General features: G+C 39.4%; 2 protein-coding genes across 6 annotated transcripts; both read right to left on the reverse strand.

Annotated features, from left to right (window-relative positions):
* Positions 1-3: 3 nt before the first annotated feature.
* On the reverse strand, positions 4-5,154 carry LOC111454242 (probable E3 ubiquitin-protein ligase RHG1A). 5 transcript variants are annotated; one of them, XM_023095647.1, is made up of 7 exons: positions 4,571-4,991; positions 4,158-4,476; positions 1,528-3,320; positions 1,231-1,284; positions 807-905; positions 584-724; positions 4-506 (listed from the first exon to the last, which is right to left on the reverse strand). In XM_023095647.1, exons 3-7 carry the CDS (start codon positions 3,229-3,231, stop codon positions 369-371), a joined length of 2,136 nt encoding a protein of 711 aa, XP_022951415.1. In that variant the 5' UTR covers positions 3,232-3,320; positions 4,158-4,476; positions 4,571-4,991; the 3' UTR covers positions 4-368. The 5 variants fall into 5 exon arrangements, with proteins under 5 accessions (XP_022951415.1, XP_022951416.1, XP_022951417.1 ...); XM_023095648.1 differs by lacking the exons at positions 4,158-4,476; positions 4,571-4,991 and adding an exon at positions 5,054-5,154; XM_023095649.1 differs by lacking the exon at positions 4,158-4,476 and having other exon boundaries at positions 1,231-1,281; positions 4,571-4,994.
* Positions 5,155-10,479: 5,325 nt separating this feature from the next.
* On the reverse strand, positions 10,480-11,572 carry LOC111454495 (WUSCHEL-related homeobox 4-like). The gene is made up of 3 exons (XM_023095990.1): positions 11,389-11,572; positions 11,015-11,314; positions 10,480-10,808 (listed from the first exon to the last, which is right to left on the reverse strand). The coding sequence occupies exons 1-3, from the start codon at positions 11,569-11,571 to the stop codon at positions 10,701-10,703; spliced, it is 591 nt and encodes a 196-aa protein (XP_022951758.1). The 5' UTR covers position 11,572; the 3' UTR covers positions 10,480-10,700.
* Positions 11,573-14,349: the final 2,777 nt, after the last annotated feature.

A 14,349-nucleotide genomic window follows, 5' to 3' on the forward strand; every position in this document is an offset into this window, starting at 1 on the left:
AGCTGAGTAAGGGAAAGTCCGATGATATATTAAGACCAACAATCTCTAATGTCAATGGGAGTAAACATTAATTAGTTTCACTGACCATCATAACCTTAAGCTAACAATTCCTTGCCAATTAGAACCTTGAATTTTTCTTCCAAAATAAAATAAAAAACAAAAAATGGATTGCTTGCATATTTTAAAATTTTACTACTTGTAGAATGTATATAGAGAACTTCAATGTGGCTCTTCGTTTTCCCGACCGAACGTAGAGAATCGACAAGCAACTTCCTAGCATAGCATCCCCCCTCTTCGAGGCGTCCCCTGTTCGGTCGCTTATCTTCGTTCAAGCCACAGGCCACCACATTCGCTCTACGAGCCAACATTCATTCTCGGCTTGCAAAACCAGTTGTTTTGCAGATGGGACATATATTCTTTTGCATCAGCCATTGCTTGATACATTGTGTGTGGAACTTGTGCCCGCAGTCCAGCATTCCAATGTCTTCCCCTTCTTTGTATTCCTCCTGGAAATCAGGTCGGTTTTAGGCTAATGCAGGTTTAAAGACTGATACGAATGAAAACGAAATGAACTCGTGGATACCTGACAAACACAACATGGTTCTTCCTCGACCTGTGGTTCGGGGGCATTGACGTGCTTCGTTCGTTTCAGTCGAGCAACAATCGTCTCTTCGCTTAGTCCAGTGTTGACGTTTCCAATGCGCTCTTCCAAAGCCAACAATTCCTGCACTTGACATACTAATAGATTAACAGAGCAACAAAAAGATGTGAAATAATGGGTTCGGTTTGGTTTGTATCAGTCGAACCTCATACGACATGTTGTCAACGTCAAGGCGCATATCCCTGTGCCGATCGTAAATATCAGCCATCCCGAAAAATAGTGACTGGTCCAGGATCATCACATCCTAACAAAACACAATTTTACAGCAACATTAATATTGATACATAAATCATCCACTCCTTGAATATTGAGAGAATATGTTTGATTATTAATTCAAGAGCAAAATGAAGTGAACCATTTGTTTATAAACACAAGACACTGTCATACACCATCACATTGGATATTCATATCACTTATGAACAAAGACTAAGTAGCTGTTTGCTACCATTTACACATTTTAACAAATCTAGACGAAAATCAAACATGTAGCATTATGACTTCTTGTATGCAATCATGTAAATTCGCCAATGCACCCATTGCACATGATATGGCACCGATAAGGAAACTACCTCAACTCGTAAGCTTTCCCCCCGACGGACAAGGCCCAAGACATTGCGAATCTGCTGCAGACAAAAAACGATAACATGTGAGCTTCAAATTCGTTTCAGAAGATGATACTCGAAGAATTCGAAAGCAATCGTCCAGCAAACACCGGCATCCACAAGTGTAATTATAGATATGCATCACAAATGTACCCATCATAAATCAAAGATGAGATAATAAGATTTAGATATGCATTAAGATATATAGCGCATATGCGTCTAGGGCGTCGTTCAGATACTCCATGAAGGAAAAATTCAACATACCTCAGATACTAGTCTATTATTGTCGCTTCCTTCACCGGAAGTAGCCAAGGTTCGTAATGAATAGGGAAGACCAAGCCCAGTGTCACCTCTTCTTTCCATCCATAATGCGGACCTTGGTTGCAATAAATGGTGCCCCCGACGGCCAGATCCAGATGAAAGAACCATATCCTGGGCAGAAGTAGAACCGGATCGTTGTGAATAATTACTTGTCCTACCACCGGACTCGTTTGTAGCAGAAGAAAATAGCTGCCTACGAACATATTCTGTTAACCTTCGAGGAAACTGTGTTGGACTATTCTCAGGAGGCATCCAAGGTCCAGAAGGGGGGTGGACCCCTGAACTTGAACCAACCCTGGATGTAGAAGCAACAGTTCCAGGAATGGACAGGTTTGAAGATGCTAAACCTCTACTTGATGGATTACGAACCAAATTCCTCAGCTCGTTTGCTGGGACAAACATGGGATGTTCAGATACGTTTCTTCCCATGTTGCTTGGTCTCACCTCCTCACGTTGCACCACCTGTCTCTCCCCTGCAGAGCTCGACGAACCGCCACTTCTAGAAGTAGAGCTCCCATTCCACCTATATGGTTGCAGACTTCGGGGTAAAGCAGGCACATGTATCATAAGTGGCTGACCTTGAGCAGATATATTGTCTACAGCTGGTGCTGGCCTCAAGTCTAATACATGCTCAGCAGGTAGAATTCTAGCTGGGAGCTGGGAAGATGAGGCCCCGGGATGCCGAACAGTCATTCCAGTCGGTGCAAAAGAATCTTGTGCATTGGATGAACTAATCCTTATACGATAGTTTCTTTGAGAACTATCTGAACTTTCTGCAACCATTGACTCAGAGAAGCTGTTGGAAGTCATTTCGCCTGCACCACGTACCGGAGCTTGATTCATTCGTGCTGGTGGAGCAGGAATGGTTAGCCTACTTCCTGTGTTGTAGCGACCAGGAAAAACTGGAAGAGTGGGCTCAGCACCACTTTCAATATGCTGAGCATAGTTACTGCTTCCACTTAAAGAGGGCTGTGTAACACTTCCCTCGATAGCTTTTCGTTTACAGGGTGCTCGACGTCCATCCAAGGAAGATCCTGCTCTACCATCATTTGCAACCACTGGAAGTCCACTATTTCCAGAAGGAAGTAAAAGGGGATCCGAAGCACTAGAACATAGAGCCCGCCCTTCTTCCGATCCACTAGATTTATACAAGTTAGAACCTTCATTAACTCGGCTACTCTCACCTCCATGACTAGCAAAACTTGCATTTAAATTTAGACTATGAGGAAGTGCATTAGAATTGGAATTTTGTATAATCAGTGGGCTGAAATTCACATGACCCAGCGTAGGATTATTTGACGGCTCACAGAGTCGGGTTTCTGTAACTGGACCATCTGCATCACGAGCCACTGAAGACCATCCAACCTCACCTTTTTGTTCATCAGATAATGCCTCGGTTTGCATATCACAAGAGCTAGGTTCACCTAAGCTCCATCTACTCAAATTCCGTTGCTCATGGCTCACAGAGCTTACATATCCCGTATTTATATCAGTAGTAGGCAACAAATAATCCGGTATTCGGTTTTCTGCTGGATTCCACATGTTATTCCAGTAAACTGGTTGGCTACCAGGATTATTCGACGAAGATCCATGTTCAAAGTTTATGGTTTCCGACAATGAACCAACACTACTCCTTTGCCCTTGCATTAGAGAAAATGTAAACTTCCCTATCAAATACGAGCCAGGTCAACAAAGTTTTCCAGACTACAAAACAAGTTGCATACACTTGATTGAATCTGAAAATCGATCAAAAACAGCCAATCAGCAAGTAAGAACCGTTAAATAAATAAACTCAACGATCAAACATGGCACTTTTGTTCGCACCAACAAACTCGATACTCGAACCAAAGTACCAAGTAACATTTGCCAGCATTCATAACCATTTCTAAATGAGTTACAGATTCATTCCCCCAAAAGATTGACCTTAGCAGCACATGCAAACACCAAGCAATACTCATTCTCTCTTCTCCAATCGTTTTAGCCATAGCAACACAAGCCAAGAGCTTAATAATAAGCAACAAATCAACCTTCAATGTATTTCGCTTACGAATAGTTAGCATGTAATATGAGTATTACAAAAATTACAGTATCAACAACTAGAACATCATGTTAGCATCAAAGAAACACCGATTTCAGCGCTTTAAAACAATGTAAAACTGGAAGCCTGCAATATTGTCTAAATGTTAAATGATATCTTATCCAATAACTGTGAGATATTGCAGTCTAATACGGTGCCTAGAAATCGATATAACATTATAAGAATGTAAGCGTCCAGAAACAAGAGATAGTAATTAGCAACACAGAGGTGTAATATCATAGTCGATAATATTGACTGGAAACGAAACTCTTCTAACATATACATGTTCCTAATCCTATTCACATTGATATCATGGAATAGCACAAGATTGTGGTTATAGAACTCAGCGAAGGCACCACAAGAAGAGAAACAATAAGACATGGAAGCTACAGAAATGAATCCCAGAATCGATGAAATCAGACTCACAAATTAGGCAAACAACTTAACCCAACTATGATCAAAACAAGTGAAATGAGAAGTTTCAAGTTCAAACAACCTAGAAAATAGCAGTGGTGTAGGGCGGAGGGGCGGAGAAATCAAGGCGGCTCAACTTATATCCATAAATTTTGACGTGATTAGAAGAATCATCATCGCCGAAGTCGCCGATAAGATGAGTTCAGAATTCAGATTGAAGAAGTCAAAAACCAAACCCTTTTCCCTATCGATATACCCTTTAACAAAATCGAAACGAAAAGGAAAATATATGTTCAGACGAAGAAGACGAAGAAGAATATGAGGTTTAAACAGTATTCATATTATCCGCTAATTCAGCTCTCGCATTAAAAACCTCCGCCAGAAAAGAAGACAACAACCACCTGGAGATCAAACATTCGATTTACAGAATCATCCATGATGAAGAACAGAAGAAACCCAAGATGAGAAAAAAGGGAAAGGGGAGAGAAAACTTACCAAACAAACAGATGGAAATTTGAAATTTGAAAAGGAGGAGGAGGAGGAAAAGGGTCCGATCTATGAAGAAGGATCTGGGACGAAAACCCAAGAAGCAATCCGTGAAATGGAAGCGAGGGATAAGAAGCTTTAAGCTTGAGGATCTCCCTCTGGATGAAAGTGGGAGCTAACAAAACCCACCGAGTAATGGGTGAGGGAAAGGTGGGGGATGTGAGGTAGACAAAAGACCATGTCCAAGACAAATAGAGATTAAAGAGGGCAGAGTAACCCTTTATTTAATTTAAGAATTAACTCAGAAAGGAGAAATGGAGTAACAGTCCACAGACACAAGGGCAGGCCGTTCCCATTTCCAGACAAAGAATTTAATAAATTAGAGAGACACAATTACACATACACCCAACCCAACAAAAAAAATTAAATTATAAATTCAAAAACAGAGAGAGAGAGAGAGAATAAAAGTGTGTGTCCTGTTGGGCCGCTTACCAAATGGCTCGCCGCTCAGGTTCAAGGGTCTCCATCTTCTTACAACAACAACAACAACAAATTAAAAAAAAAAGTTATCTTTTTTTCTCTTACCCTCAAAAGAGGAAGACTAAACACGCAACAAAATTACAGAATTGTGTATATATTTATAAAAGACTCGCGCCCCAATGTCCGCCATAGACACCCACTTGACCACTCTTCTTCCTCTTCTTCTTCTTCTTCTTCTTCTTCATCGCTACTGTAGATTCCGGTTAATGGGTGATCCTTTTCCTTTCATGGGTCCCTCCCATTCTTGACTGCCATGGCTGCTTGTGTGCAATTCTTTACCATCTAATAATGATTCAATTTTTTACGAAATGCAGAATCATATAATATAATCATATCCGGTCTTATTTTATACGTTTTGGATTGTATCATCCAGTGGGTAAACAAAACGTTCCTCTCCTCCTTTGCTTAAAGAAAAAAGAAGTGTGAAAGGCTGAAGCTACTTGAGTAATAGGGCAGATTCTAAACCCAACTTCCCTTTTAAAATGAATGGCGACCCCCACCGTTCATATCTCAATTGTGGGCCACTTTGATTCTTTATGGTTTTGGTTGCATTCACACCTTTTTTCTTACTTCTTCTTCTTCTTCTTCTTCCTCCTCTTCTTTTAATTTATAAATTTGTTACAGTCCTTTAAATGTGGGTTTGCTTTGACATATACCCTTTATTTTTTTATGCCATAAAACGAGGCCACACAATTATGATACCAATTTCTCCATACCATATGGGCTTTCATTCCAAAAATCAAATGCTTAACAGCTCCTCAAGGCCAAATTAAGAATAATAATCAAACGTTCTAATTATGATAACGAGATGACGATTCTCCCACCATACAGAATATTTACAACATTTCAATCCTTTTGAAAACCCTTTACCTAATCAACAACCCACACGCCTCAGCCCATCAAAAACAGACAAAAATCACAGCCAGAGACCAGGTGATTTCAGGCTCTGCACCTAATTTACCAGGCGGTAGATATAATTATCAAGGTAAACCAAGATTGCCTTTCTCCTAACCCACCATGATAAGTGGGCATCTTTGTCAGTTGGGGGCATTTTTCTTCTCAAAATGAGTACAAAAAGGAATCAAATTTAACCAAAACGAATGAGTCAAAGGAAGAAAACTGGAAGCAACTTTTGTCAATTATAAAAACAAAACGGCAGAAAATTGTGGTAATCAAGCCCACCTATAAGCAAAGAACTTTAAATGACATAATTGAAAAAAGAGGGAATGGAATTGGTACACCACTGCTGCAATAATAATCACTGAAAGCTGACATCCCAATCCCTTTCTTTCTCCTGCAAAATGTTGCAGTAAATATAGTTACCAAACCCCAGAGAGTTTAATTACAAAGATTAAGCAAGAGAAGAGGTGAAAGTAATAATATCACAATGGGTTCTCTCAACCACCCCCTTAAAAATTGCAACACACAGCAATAAAAACCCCTTTTTCATCATTAACTTTCATTGAACTTTGCATTTACAGTTGGAAAATTTTTGAAAGTAAACTGCCTAAGAACCTCCCGTGAGCTGCAAATAGCCAAAAATATTGAGAAACTTCAACATCAAGGGAAGGATGGCACCGCAAGCAAGCATGCGCCAAGGCATCCAATGCAATTAAAAATGCCATTCTTCCACTAGCCCCATTAATAAATTAAATACACTACTACTCCTCCTCCTCCTCCTCCTCCTCCTCCTCATGTTTAACCACAGGTGGGCTTGGTATTAACTACTGGCAACTAACAAAATCCAATTGATTCACCCAACATTTACCCTTGAAAGGTGAAAGAAAGAACAATATAAATAGATAAAACTGTAAAAATTACCAGGAAACTTGAGCCATAAGGTGGAATTGATACCTATGGAGTCCTTGTCTGTAAGTAAAGCATTTGCACGCAGCTTTAGCCTCAAATGTCGGAAGCCACCAGCAGTCCAATCATTGTACAGAGGAAGATTAAAGCGGCTGCAAGTGGTAATCAAATAATTAGAAGCTTAGGATGGAAATTTGGTGAACTCAAAGGGAAATGGAAGCAAGTTAGAAGAGGCTCATCACAAGACAAAGACGCGTGTGTGATAAAGGTTAACATCAAACAGTTTTTTATGTTCTACGTGTGGGCTGAACATTGGCAATTACAGGACAGATAAATGTCCAAACAATTTGAGGTTTGATGTAAAGGCAAACTAATGAAATTGTCTTACTTTTTTCACCCTAAATGACAAATCTAGCTGTCTTCCAAATGGAACACCAAACAACGTTGAATTTGTCAAAGTAGTGACGTACCCTCGTACCCTCAGGCAACCAGTTCATTCAGAAACGTAAGCTTTCACGGCTTTACATCTTTGGAGATGTGAGGCCTATAGAGCCCTCGAACGAAATACACCAAGAAAAGATTACCAACATAAATGCTTTGAGATGCCATTCTTGTACTATCAAAGAATTAGAGAGAAAAAGATTGCAAAAGAAAGTAAGAAACATAGCATGAGGAAATTGCAGCAAATCCAAGAACACTGCCTTAAATTTATCGCCACCAATTCAATCATCCAAGTTTATATTGACGGTAGGCGAAGGTAGAGTGGGAGCTGCGGATTTGTCGTTGGGATGTCTCAAATCAAAGACAAGAAATCCAAGAACGCCTATGTTGATCATGGCATAAACCATGCCTAGATATCCAAAAATTGGGTTTTTAAAAGGTAGAAACGATATGACCGATGGTACCGAATCTAGGTAGAATGGGAATATACACTTTTGAATAAAAGAAAATGGTGCTCGATCACACTATGCTGACAAAACCGAAAAAATGTTCTACAGAACACCATCTGCCGTTACACTCCAACGTAGTATCCAAACACACAACGCTAAATTCTGTCTCATTGAAAACTGATATCTCCTGCATTCGAGGAAAGTATCCTCGTCCAGGTTTATTAGTTGTTCATCAGCATGCCATTAGTTTGTCGATAATTTGGTGCAATTTGGGCATGGAACACCTCAAGCCCACCGCTAGCTAATATTGCCCACTTTAGCCTGTTACGTATCGTCGTCAACCTCATAGTTTTAAAATACGTCTATTAGGGAGAGGTTTCCACATTCTTATGAATGTTTCGTTTCCCTCTCTAACTGATGTGGAATCTGATACGTCACGGGCCAAAGTGAACAATATCTGCTAATGTTGAGCTTGGATGGTTACAAATGAGATCAGACTTAGACACTGAGCGTTGTGCCAGCGAGGACACTAGTTGTCACAACCTAACTATGAAGAGAGTAGGTTGTGACCCTCACGTTGCGACAAGAGAAGTGGCAACCCTCAAGTGGCGCCCATCCGGCCACACGAGGACCTAGACGAGTGTCATGATGCGACCAAGAAGAATAGTGCATCATTTAACACGCCACAACAAAGTGGGCATTGAGGACAAGTTGAGACATAAGCAAGATAAAAACATCGAATAGACAAGAGGCGCAAAGATAGGCTTGTTGAAGGGTCGGGTAAGGTCCTGGGCCTAACCTCAAAAGTTGGGGTTTCGAAAGGAATTCGGGCTCACCAAATTTAGTGTCAATCGAACACCAGACAGGTGCTCCATGACACCGTATGACCGTTAGCCAAAATCATGTCTATACCATGGTTTAAAATAGCTAAAAATGTACTATTGGGTACCATGGTGTCAACTCTCCACCACGGCCCTGTGACCTAAGCGAGCTACCCTATGGCATATACGTATGTCACAGCGAGGACGAGCGTGCCGAGACGAGTGTCTTGGGTGACTTCATTTGAAATGGATTTTCCAAGGACGATATTGTGCCTCAGCCCACGTGTCGAAGGTTGCTACATACACCCACTATCTATACGATGTCCGTAAATGACATGGTATGGGCACGGGAGGGCCAGTGTCTTGATAGAATCTGGATGGATGGATGTTCGGGATACCACGATGAGATGAGAGACACATGGGTCCGTTCTCGATGGCATGACCGAACGAGTCGGCACGACACCCTGAGACTCAGAATGACGTCAAGACATATAGGTCATATGTCGATAGGGATTAAGATGACAAGATGAGATGCGATGGTGCATTGACAGACTTGGCTCTAAGCAGAGGGAAGGTCGAGCCAAATGACTTGGCCTAGTGTAGAGACAAGTCGGTTGTATCACAGACGATTGAACATACACGTGCATGCAGCGTGTGTGGTCGAACAAACTTGGATTCCCCACAAGCTATGTTCTATTGACGAAGACAAATCTCACCTAAAGTCCGATAAGACACAAAGAAAAAGTAGTGCCGTGACATTAGGCCTACAATGGAGTGGAACTCCAGAGATGGTTGGAGAGGGGAACAAAACCTCTCATTCGTTTTAAAACCTTAGCTAAAATGGTCCGTTTGCAATTAAAAATATAGTTTCTTTATGTCAACAAACTCGTTAATTAAAATTGATCCAAGTCTCACAACCCAACTAATTGGGCTTCTTGTTTACAAATTTGGGCTTGGGCCTCTCATTCCCTTAAATAACCGGAAAATTCATATTTTTATTGATTATTAAAAATAAAAAATAAAAACAAGCATGTTTTTTTTTTTTTTTTAATAAAATTTAATAAACTAAAAGGATTGTTTTTTTATAATTTTAATAAATATTTGAATAAAGATAAAAAAAATATCATATGATATTTAATTATTTTGAAAAGTGGGGAATGACATAAGCTATAGATAATGAAAATTAGTAATAATATTTTGTTTTATTTACCAAAAATGTCTCCCTATCATAATCATTGCAAATAGATTGTGGATTATTGTAATAATGAATTAGGATAAATTTGACCAATATCTTGTCATATTTCAATAATCATAATCATTATATTTGAAATTAATGCCCACTCTAACTAATCACCCTCTTAATTCATTTTTTTTTAAAACTTAGATGCAATGAATTTTGTTTAGGTTTTGAAAGTCAACATTTAATATTTTGAGAAACTAAAGGTTAGGCAAGTAATTTCGTGAGTTATCATTTTCTGGGTTCCGCCCGAAAAACAATGTCACTCTATCGTTATCAAATTGACCATGATCGTGAGGATCCCAAGATAGCGTCTTCTACTTCTAATAAACCAGATCATGAACTAGATCACAATTATTCTCCATGAATTTATAAGTGATCCCATCTTTTTTATTGGGTCTGTATTGAGACCAAAGGTCTCGAACGTCCGATTCGACATAACAACTCAAACCCACTGTTTGCACATATTGTCTGCTTTGGTCTGTTACGTATTATTGTTACTCTCGCAGTTTTAAAATGCATATGTTAGTGAGAGGTTTCCACACTGTGAAAAGGAATGCTTCGTTCATTTCTTCACACTCGTTCTAAATTTGAAATACCATTTGTTACATGATTTCTTCTTCATATGAAGCAATTACGCAACTTACGTACGGAATCTAAAACGAAGAACACGAAGAACAAGGTAGCATCAATACCTCTCTCAACTTTTAACCTAAAAACCCATCAATTTTCACAGAATTTTGTTGGGGGGCTTTCATTTGTTTTTTCTTCTTTCTCGAAACTCACATAATTTAAAATTAAAATTAAAAAAAAAAAAAAAAAAAAAAAAAAAAGCTGCACGTTCATCATCTGCCTTCTGGGTGCAAAGGGAATAACTCCAGAGTTCTATCTTCAACCAAACATTCAAACCCCCAGTTCATGCACTTCCTCTTGTACGGACTATCTTCCCCTCCCTGCAAAACCCCCCGAACAAACCCTTAAATATGTCGAGAATTATTAAAAGAAGTAGTCTCATATTGGCTAATTACGAGGCTATCAACCAAAAAAGTTATTAGAGCTTATGCACGAAGTGGACAATATCATACTATTCTGTACGGTCGAGATTACTAACAAAATATATCATAACTCATTACAAAACTACGGTAAATGACGATCCTACCGATGGGTCGAAGGGGACGGCCGTGACGATGGTTGTCGTCGGAGTTACGGGGGAGGAGTGAGCAAGACCAAGAGTATTGCGCTTCTGCTTCTGTCGCTCTCGAGCTTTATGATTCTGAAACCAATAGAACACATTCTTTCCTTCAATCTTCCCGTACTTCCCAAGCTGTGCAGTAATTTGTTCAATCTGTTGAGCATTGGGAGTCCTCATTCCTCTCTTATAAAGCATCTCCAATATCGCTATCTGTTCTTGCGTCGGGTTCCACCGTGTGCCCCCTGGTTGCATCTCCACAACTCCGGTCTACACAAACCAACACGAGTCATTAATAATTTTCACTGAAAATAAAGCACAAGGGATTGGTAGACGTTAATTACCCGAGGGGAAGACGGGTCTTTCTTAGTATCAGGTTTGATGAAGGTCTTGAGGTCGAAAGCGGTGAGCGTTGAAGCGGCGGAGGTGGGCGGAGGAGGTCGTAAGCGCTTCGTGCAAGCAAGGGAGAGAGAGGGCTCATCCCAAGAACAAGGGGAGAAGTGATGAAGCTTCATGGTTAATCCCATGGGAGAAGATTCATACGAAAACAAGCCAACTCTTAATATATAGACAAAAAGCAAGAACAGGTGAGACTGTTCAAAAGCTTTGTTCGATGATGAAAGTTCCACATCAGCTAATTTAAGGAATGATCATGGGTTTATAATCATAAGCTTTTTAGAGAAACTCAAAACAAAGTTATGAGAGCTTATGTTCAAAGTGGACAACATCATACCATTGTGAAGAGTTGTGTTCATCTAATATACTATCAGAGTCATGCCCTAAACTTAGTCGTGCCAATAGATTGGTAAATTCTCAAATGTCGAACAAATGACTCCAAAATAAAAAGGAGTCAAGTCTCCTCGAAGGCATAGTAAAAAATGAGTAAGAATCTAAAAGAAAAAGGAGTCGGCTCTTGGTTAAGGGGAGGCGTGCTTTGTTCGAGGGGAGGTGTTGGATGATGAAAGTCCCACATCGGCTAATTTAGGGAGAAAAAGGAGTCAAGCTTCCTCGAAGTCATAGTAAAAAATGACTAAGACTCTAAAAGGAAAAAGAGTCAAGCCTCGATTAAGGGGAGGTGTACTTTATTCAAGAGGAGGTGTAGGATGATGAAAATTTAGGGAATAACCGTGAGTTTATAATAAAGGAATATTATCTCCATTAGTACGAGACATTTTGAGAAATCCAAAACAAAGCCACGAGACTGTATGCTCAAAGTGAAGAATATGATAAGTGAAGAATATGATACTATTGTGGAGAATCGTGTTCATCTAACAAGCTCTATTGTTATGAGACAATATCGTATCAGTGTGGAGAGTCGTGATTAGAGAGAAGAGAGCGAGTGTGAAGGGAAGAAAAGAGAGACCAAATGATGGGGAGAGGTTGACTTGAGGGGAGGGCATGTTTTTGTTTTGAATTCATGGGCAGCTGCTCGGCAACAGCGACAGCGACTGGGACTGCTGGCAAGTGCAGCTGGGTAAGTGTGAGTATCAGAGAATTGGGCAGTCATATCGGGTCGTGTTTTTATTTTTATTTTTATTTTTCTCTTGCTTTCATCATAACCTCTCTATGCTTTTCGGTGCCCTCTTCTTTCTCTCTCTTACTTTTTGCCATAAAGGTGGAACCCTAAAACTATGAGAGAGAGACACACACTAGAAAATAAAATTAAAAATATAATTCCTCCAATCCCAAACTCTTTACTATTTACCATCTTAAAATAATCTTCAATTTAAAATTCAAAATTTTAAAATATATTTATCGTTAGTATATGAACATGTAACGCTACAAAAAAAAAAAAAGAATAATGAGTCGTTGAAAAACGTGAGATTTCTGATGAGCTACTGGAGATCTCGTACGTCCAACCACCCACGATGCCTACGAAATGCTCCCCATGCAACAACCCATCCGCTTCAAACTTCACTTGCAGTTTGAGAGCGTAGTATACTGAGAGGGAGAAACGGAAGACGAACGGTTTTTTTTTGTAGTGAGACGTCAACGATATCATTCAATGGAGGACTAACATGTCGTAGGATTCATGTTGCTCTATGTTATTTTCTTATCGCTGGCAATATGTGAGTTATATAGAAGATTGAGACGTTACAAGATTGGTACTGTCAATACTATTTTTCAAAAATTTCAATGTATTTTAAAAAAAAAAAAAAAAAAATTTATTTTTTTTTACCTTCATATATTAATCATAAAAATTTTTAGAACTTTTTTTTTAATAAAATTAAGCGTATTAATACTATTTTTTTAAACAGGGTATAAATGTATTTTTAAATTTAAAAAAAATAATTAATTTTTTAATAAAATTAAGCGTATTAATACTATTTTTTTTTCATCTGTTTTGAGTAATTTTTAATTTTACTTGGTCGGTAAAGGTAAAAACTCGGGATTAATTAACCGTCTACCCTTAAGTATGATTTGATTTGGGCTTTTACAATCTAAACCAGCTTTTAATCAAAAGGGCACTAGAAACTCACGTGTGGCGGAACGGGGTAAAAAAAAGAAACGCCATTATAAATCATGTGTACGGAGGCACGACACGTGTGGGGGCTGATTTTTATTTAATTTAATTTAATTTGGACGCTGTTGGGGTCTCAATTATTGAATCCAGCCTTAGATTTTGTGTGTGTGTTGGGTGGGTAGCTTCATTGTAGGACTAATTATATTTCTAATTATTTTATTTATTTATTTCTTCTTTTTCATTAGTACGGTTAATTATTATTGTTCCTCACTTTAGACTAAAGTCTTTATTTTCTTTAAATATCATGATTAAAGAAAATCTTAATATAATTTAATTCATATTAAAGCAATCGAAATCCAAAACTTACCTATAGATAATTAGAGGTATATTTGTGAGTTAGGTTGTGATGTTCCACGTTGGTTGGGTGGAGAACAAACCACCATTTATAAGGGTGTGGAAATCTTTCCCTAGTAGACGTGTTTTAAACCCTTGAGGGGAAGCCCAAAGAGAATAATATCTACTAGCTAGCGGTGGATCTGGGTCATTACAAATGATATCAGAGCCAGACATCGAACGATGTGTCAGCCTTTTTCTTGTTCCCTGAAGGGGGGTAGAGACGAGGCGGTGTGCCAGTAAGAACGCTAGGCACCAAAGGGGGTGGATTTGGGGGCGGTCCCACATCGATTGGAGGAAGGAAAGAGTGTCAGCGAGGACGCTAGGCCCCGAAGGGGGTGGATTATGATGTCCCACATTAGTTGGGGAAGTGGGGAGGAGAACAAACCACCTTTCTCTAGCAAGCGCGTTTTAAAGCTCAAGAGGGAAAGCCCGCCCAAAGAGGACA

Source organism: Cucurbita moschata, unplaced genomic scaffold, assembly GCF_002738365.1.
Source record: "Cucurbita moschata cultivar Rifu unplaced genomic scaffold, Cmos_1.0 Cmo_Scf00016, whole genome shotgun sequence".
NCBI lineage: Eukaryota > Viridiplantae > Streptophyta > Magnoliopsida > Cucurbitales > Cucurbitaceae > Cucurbita > Cucurbita moschata.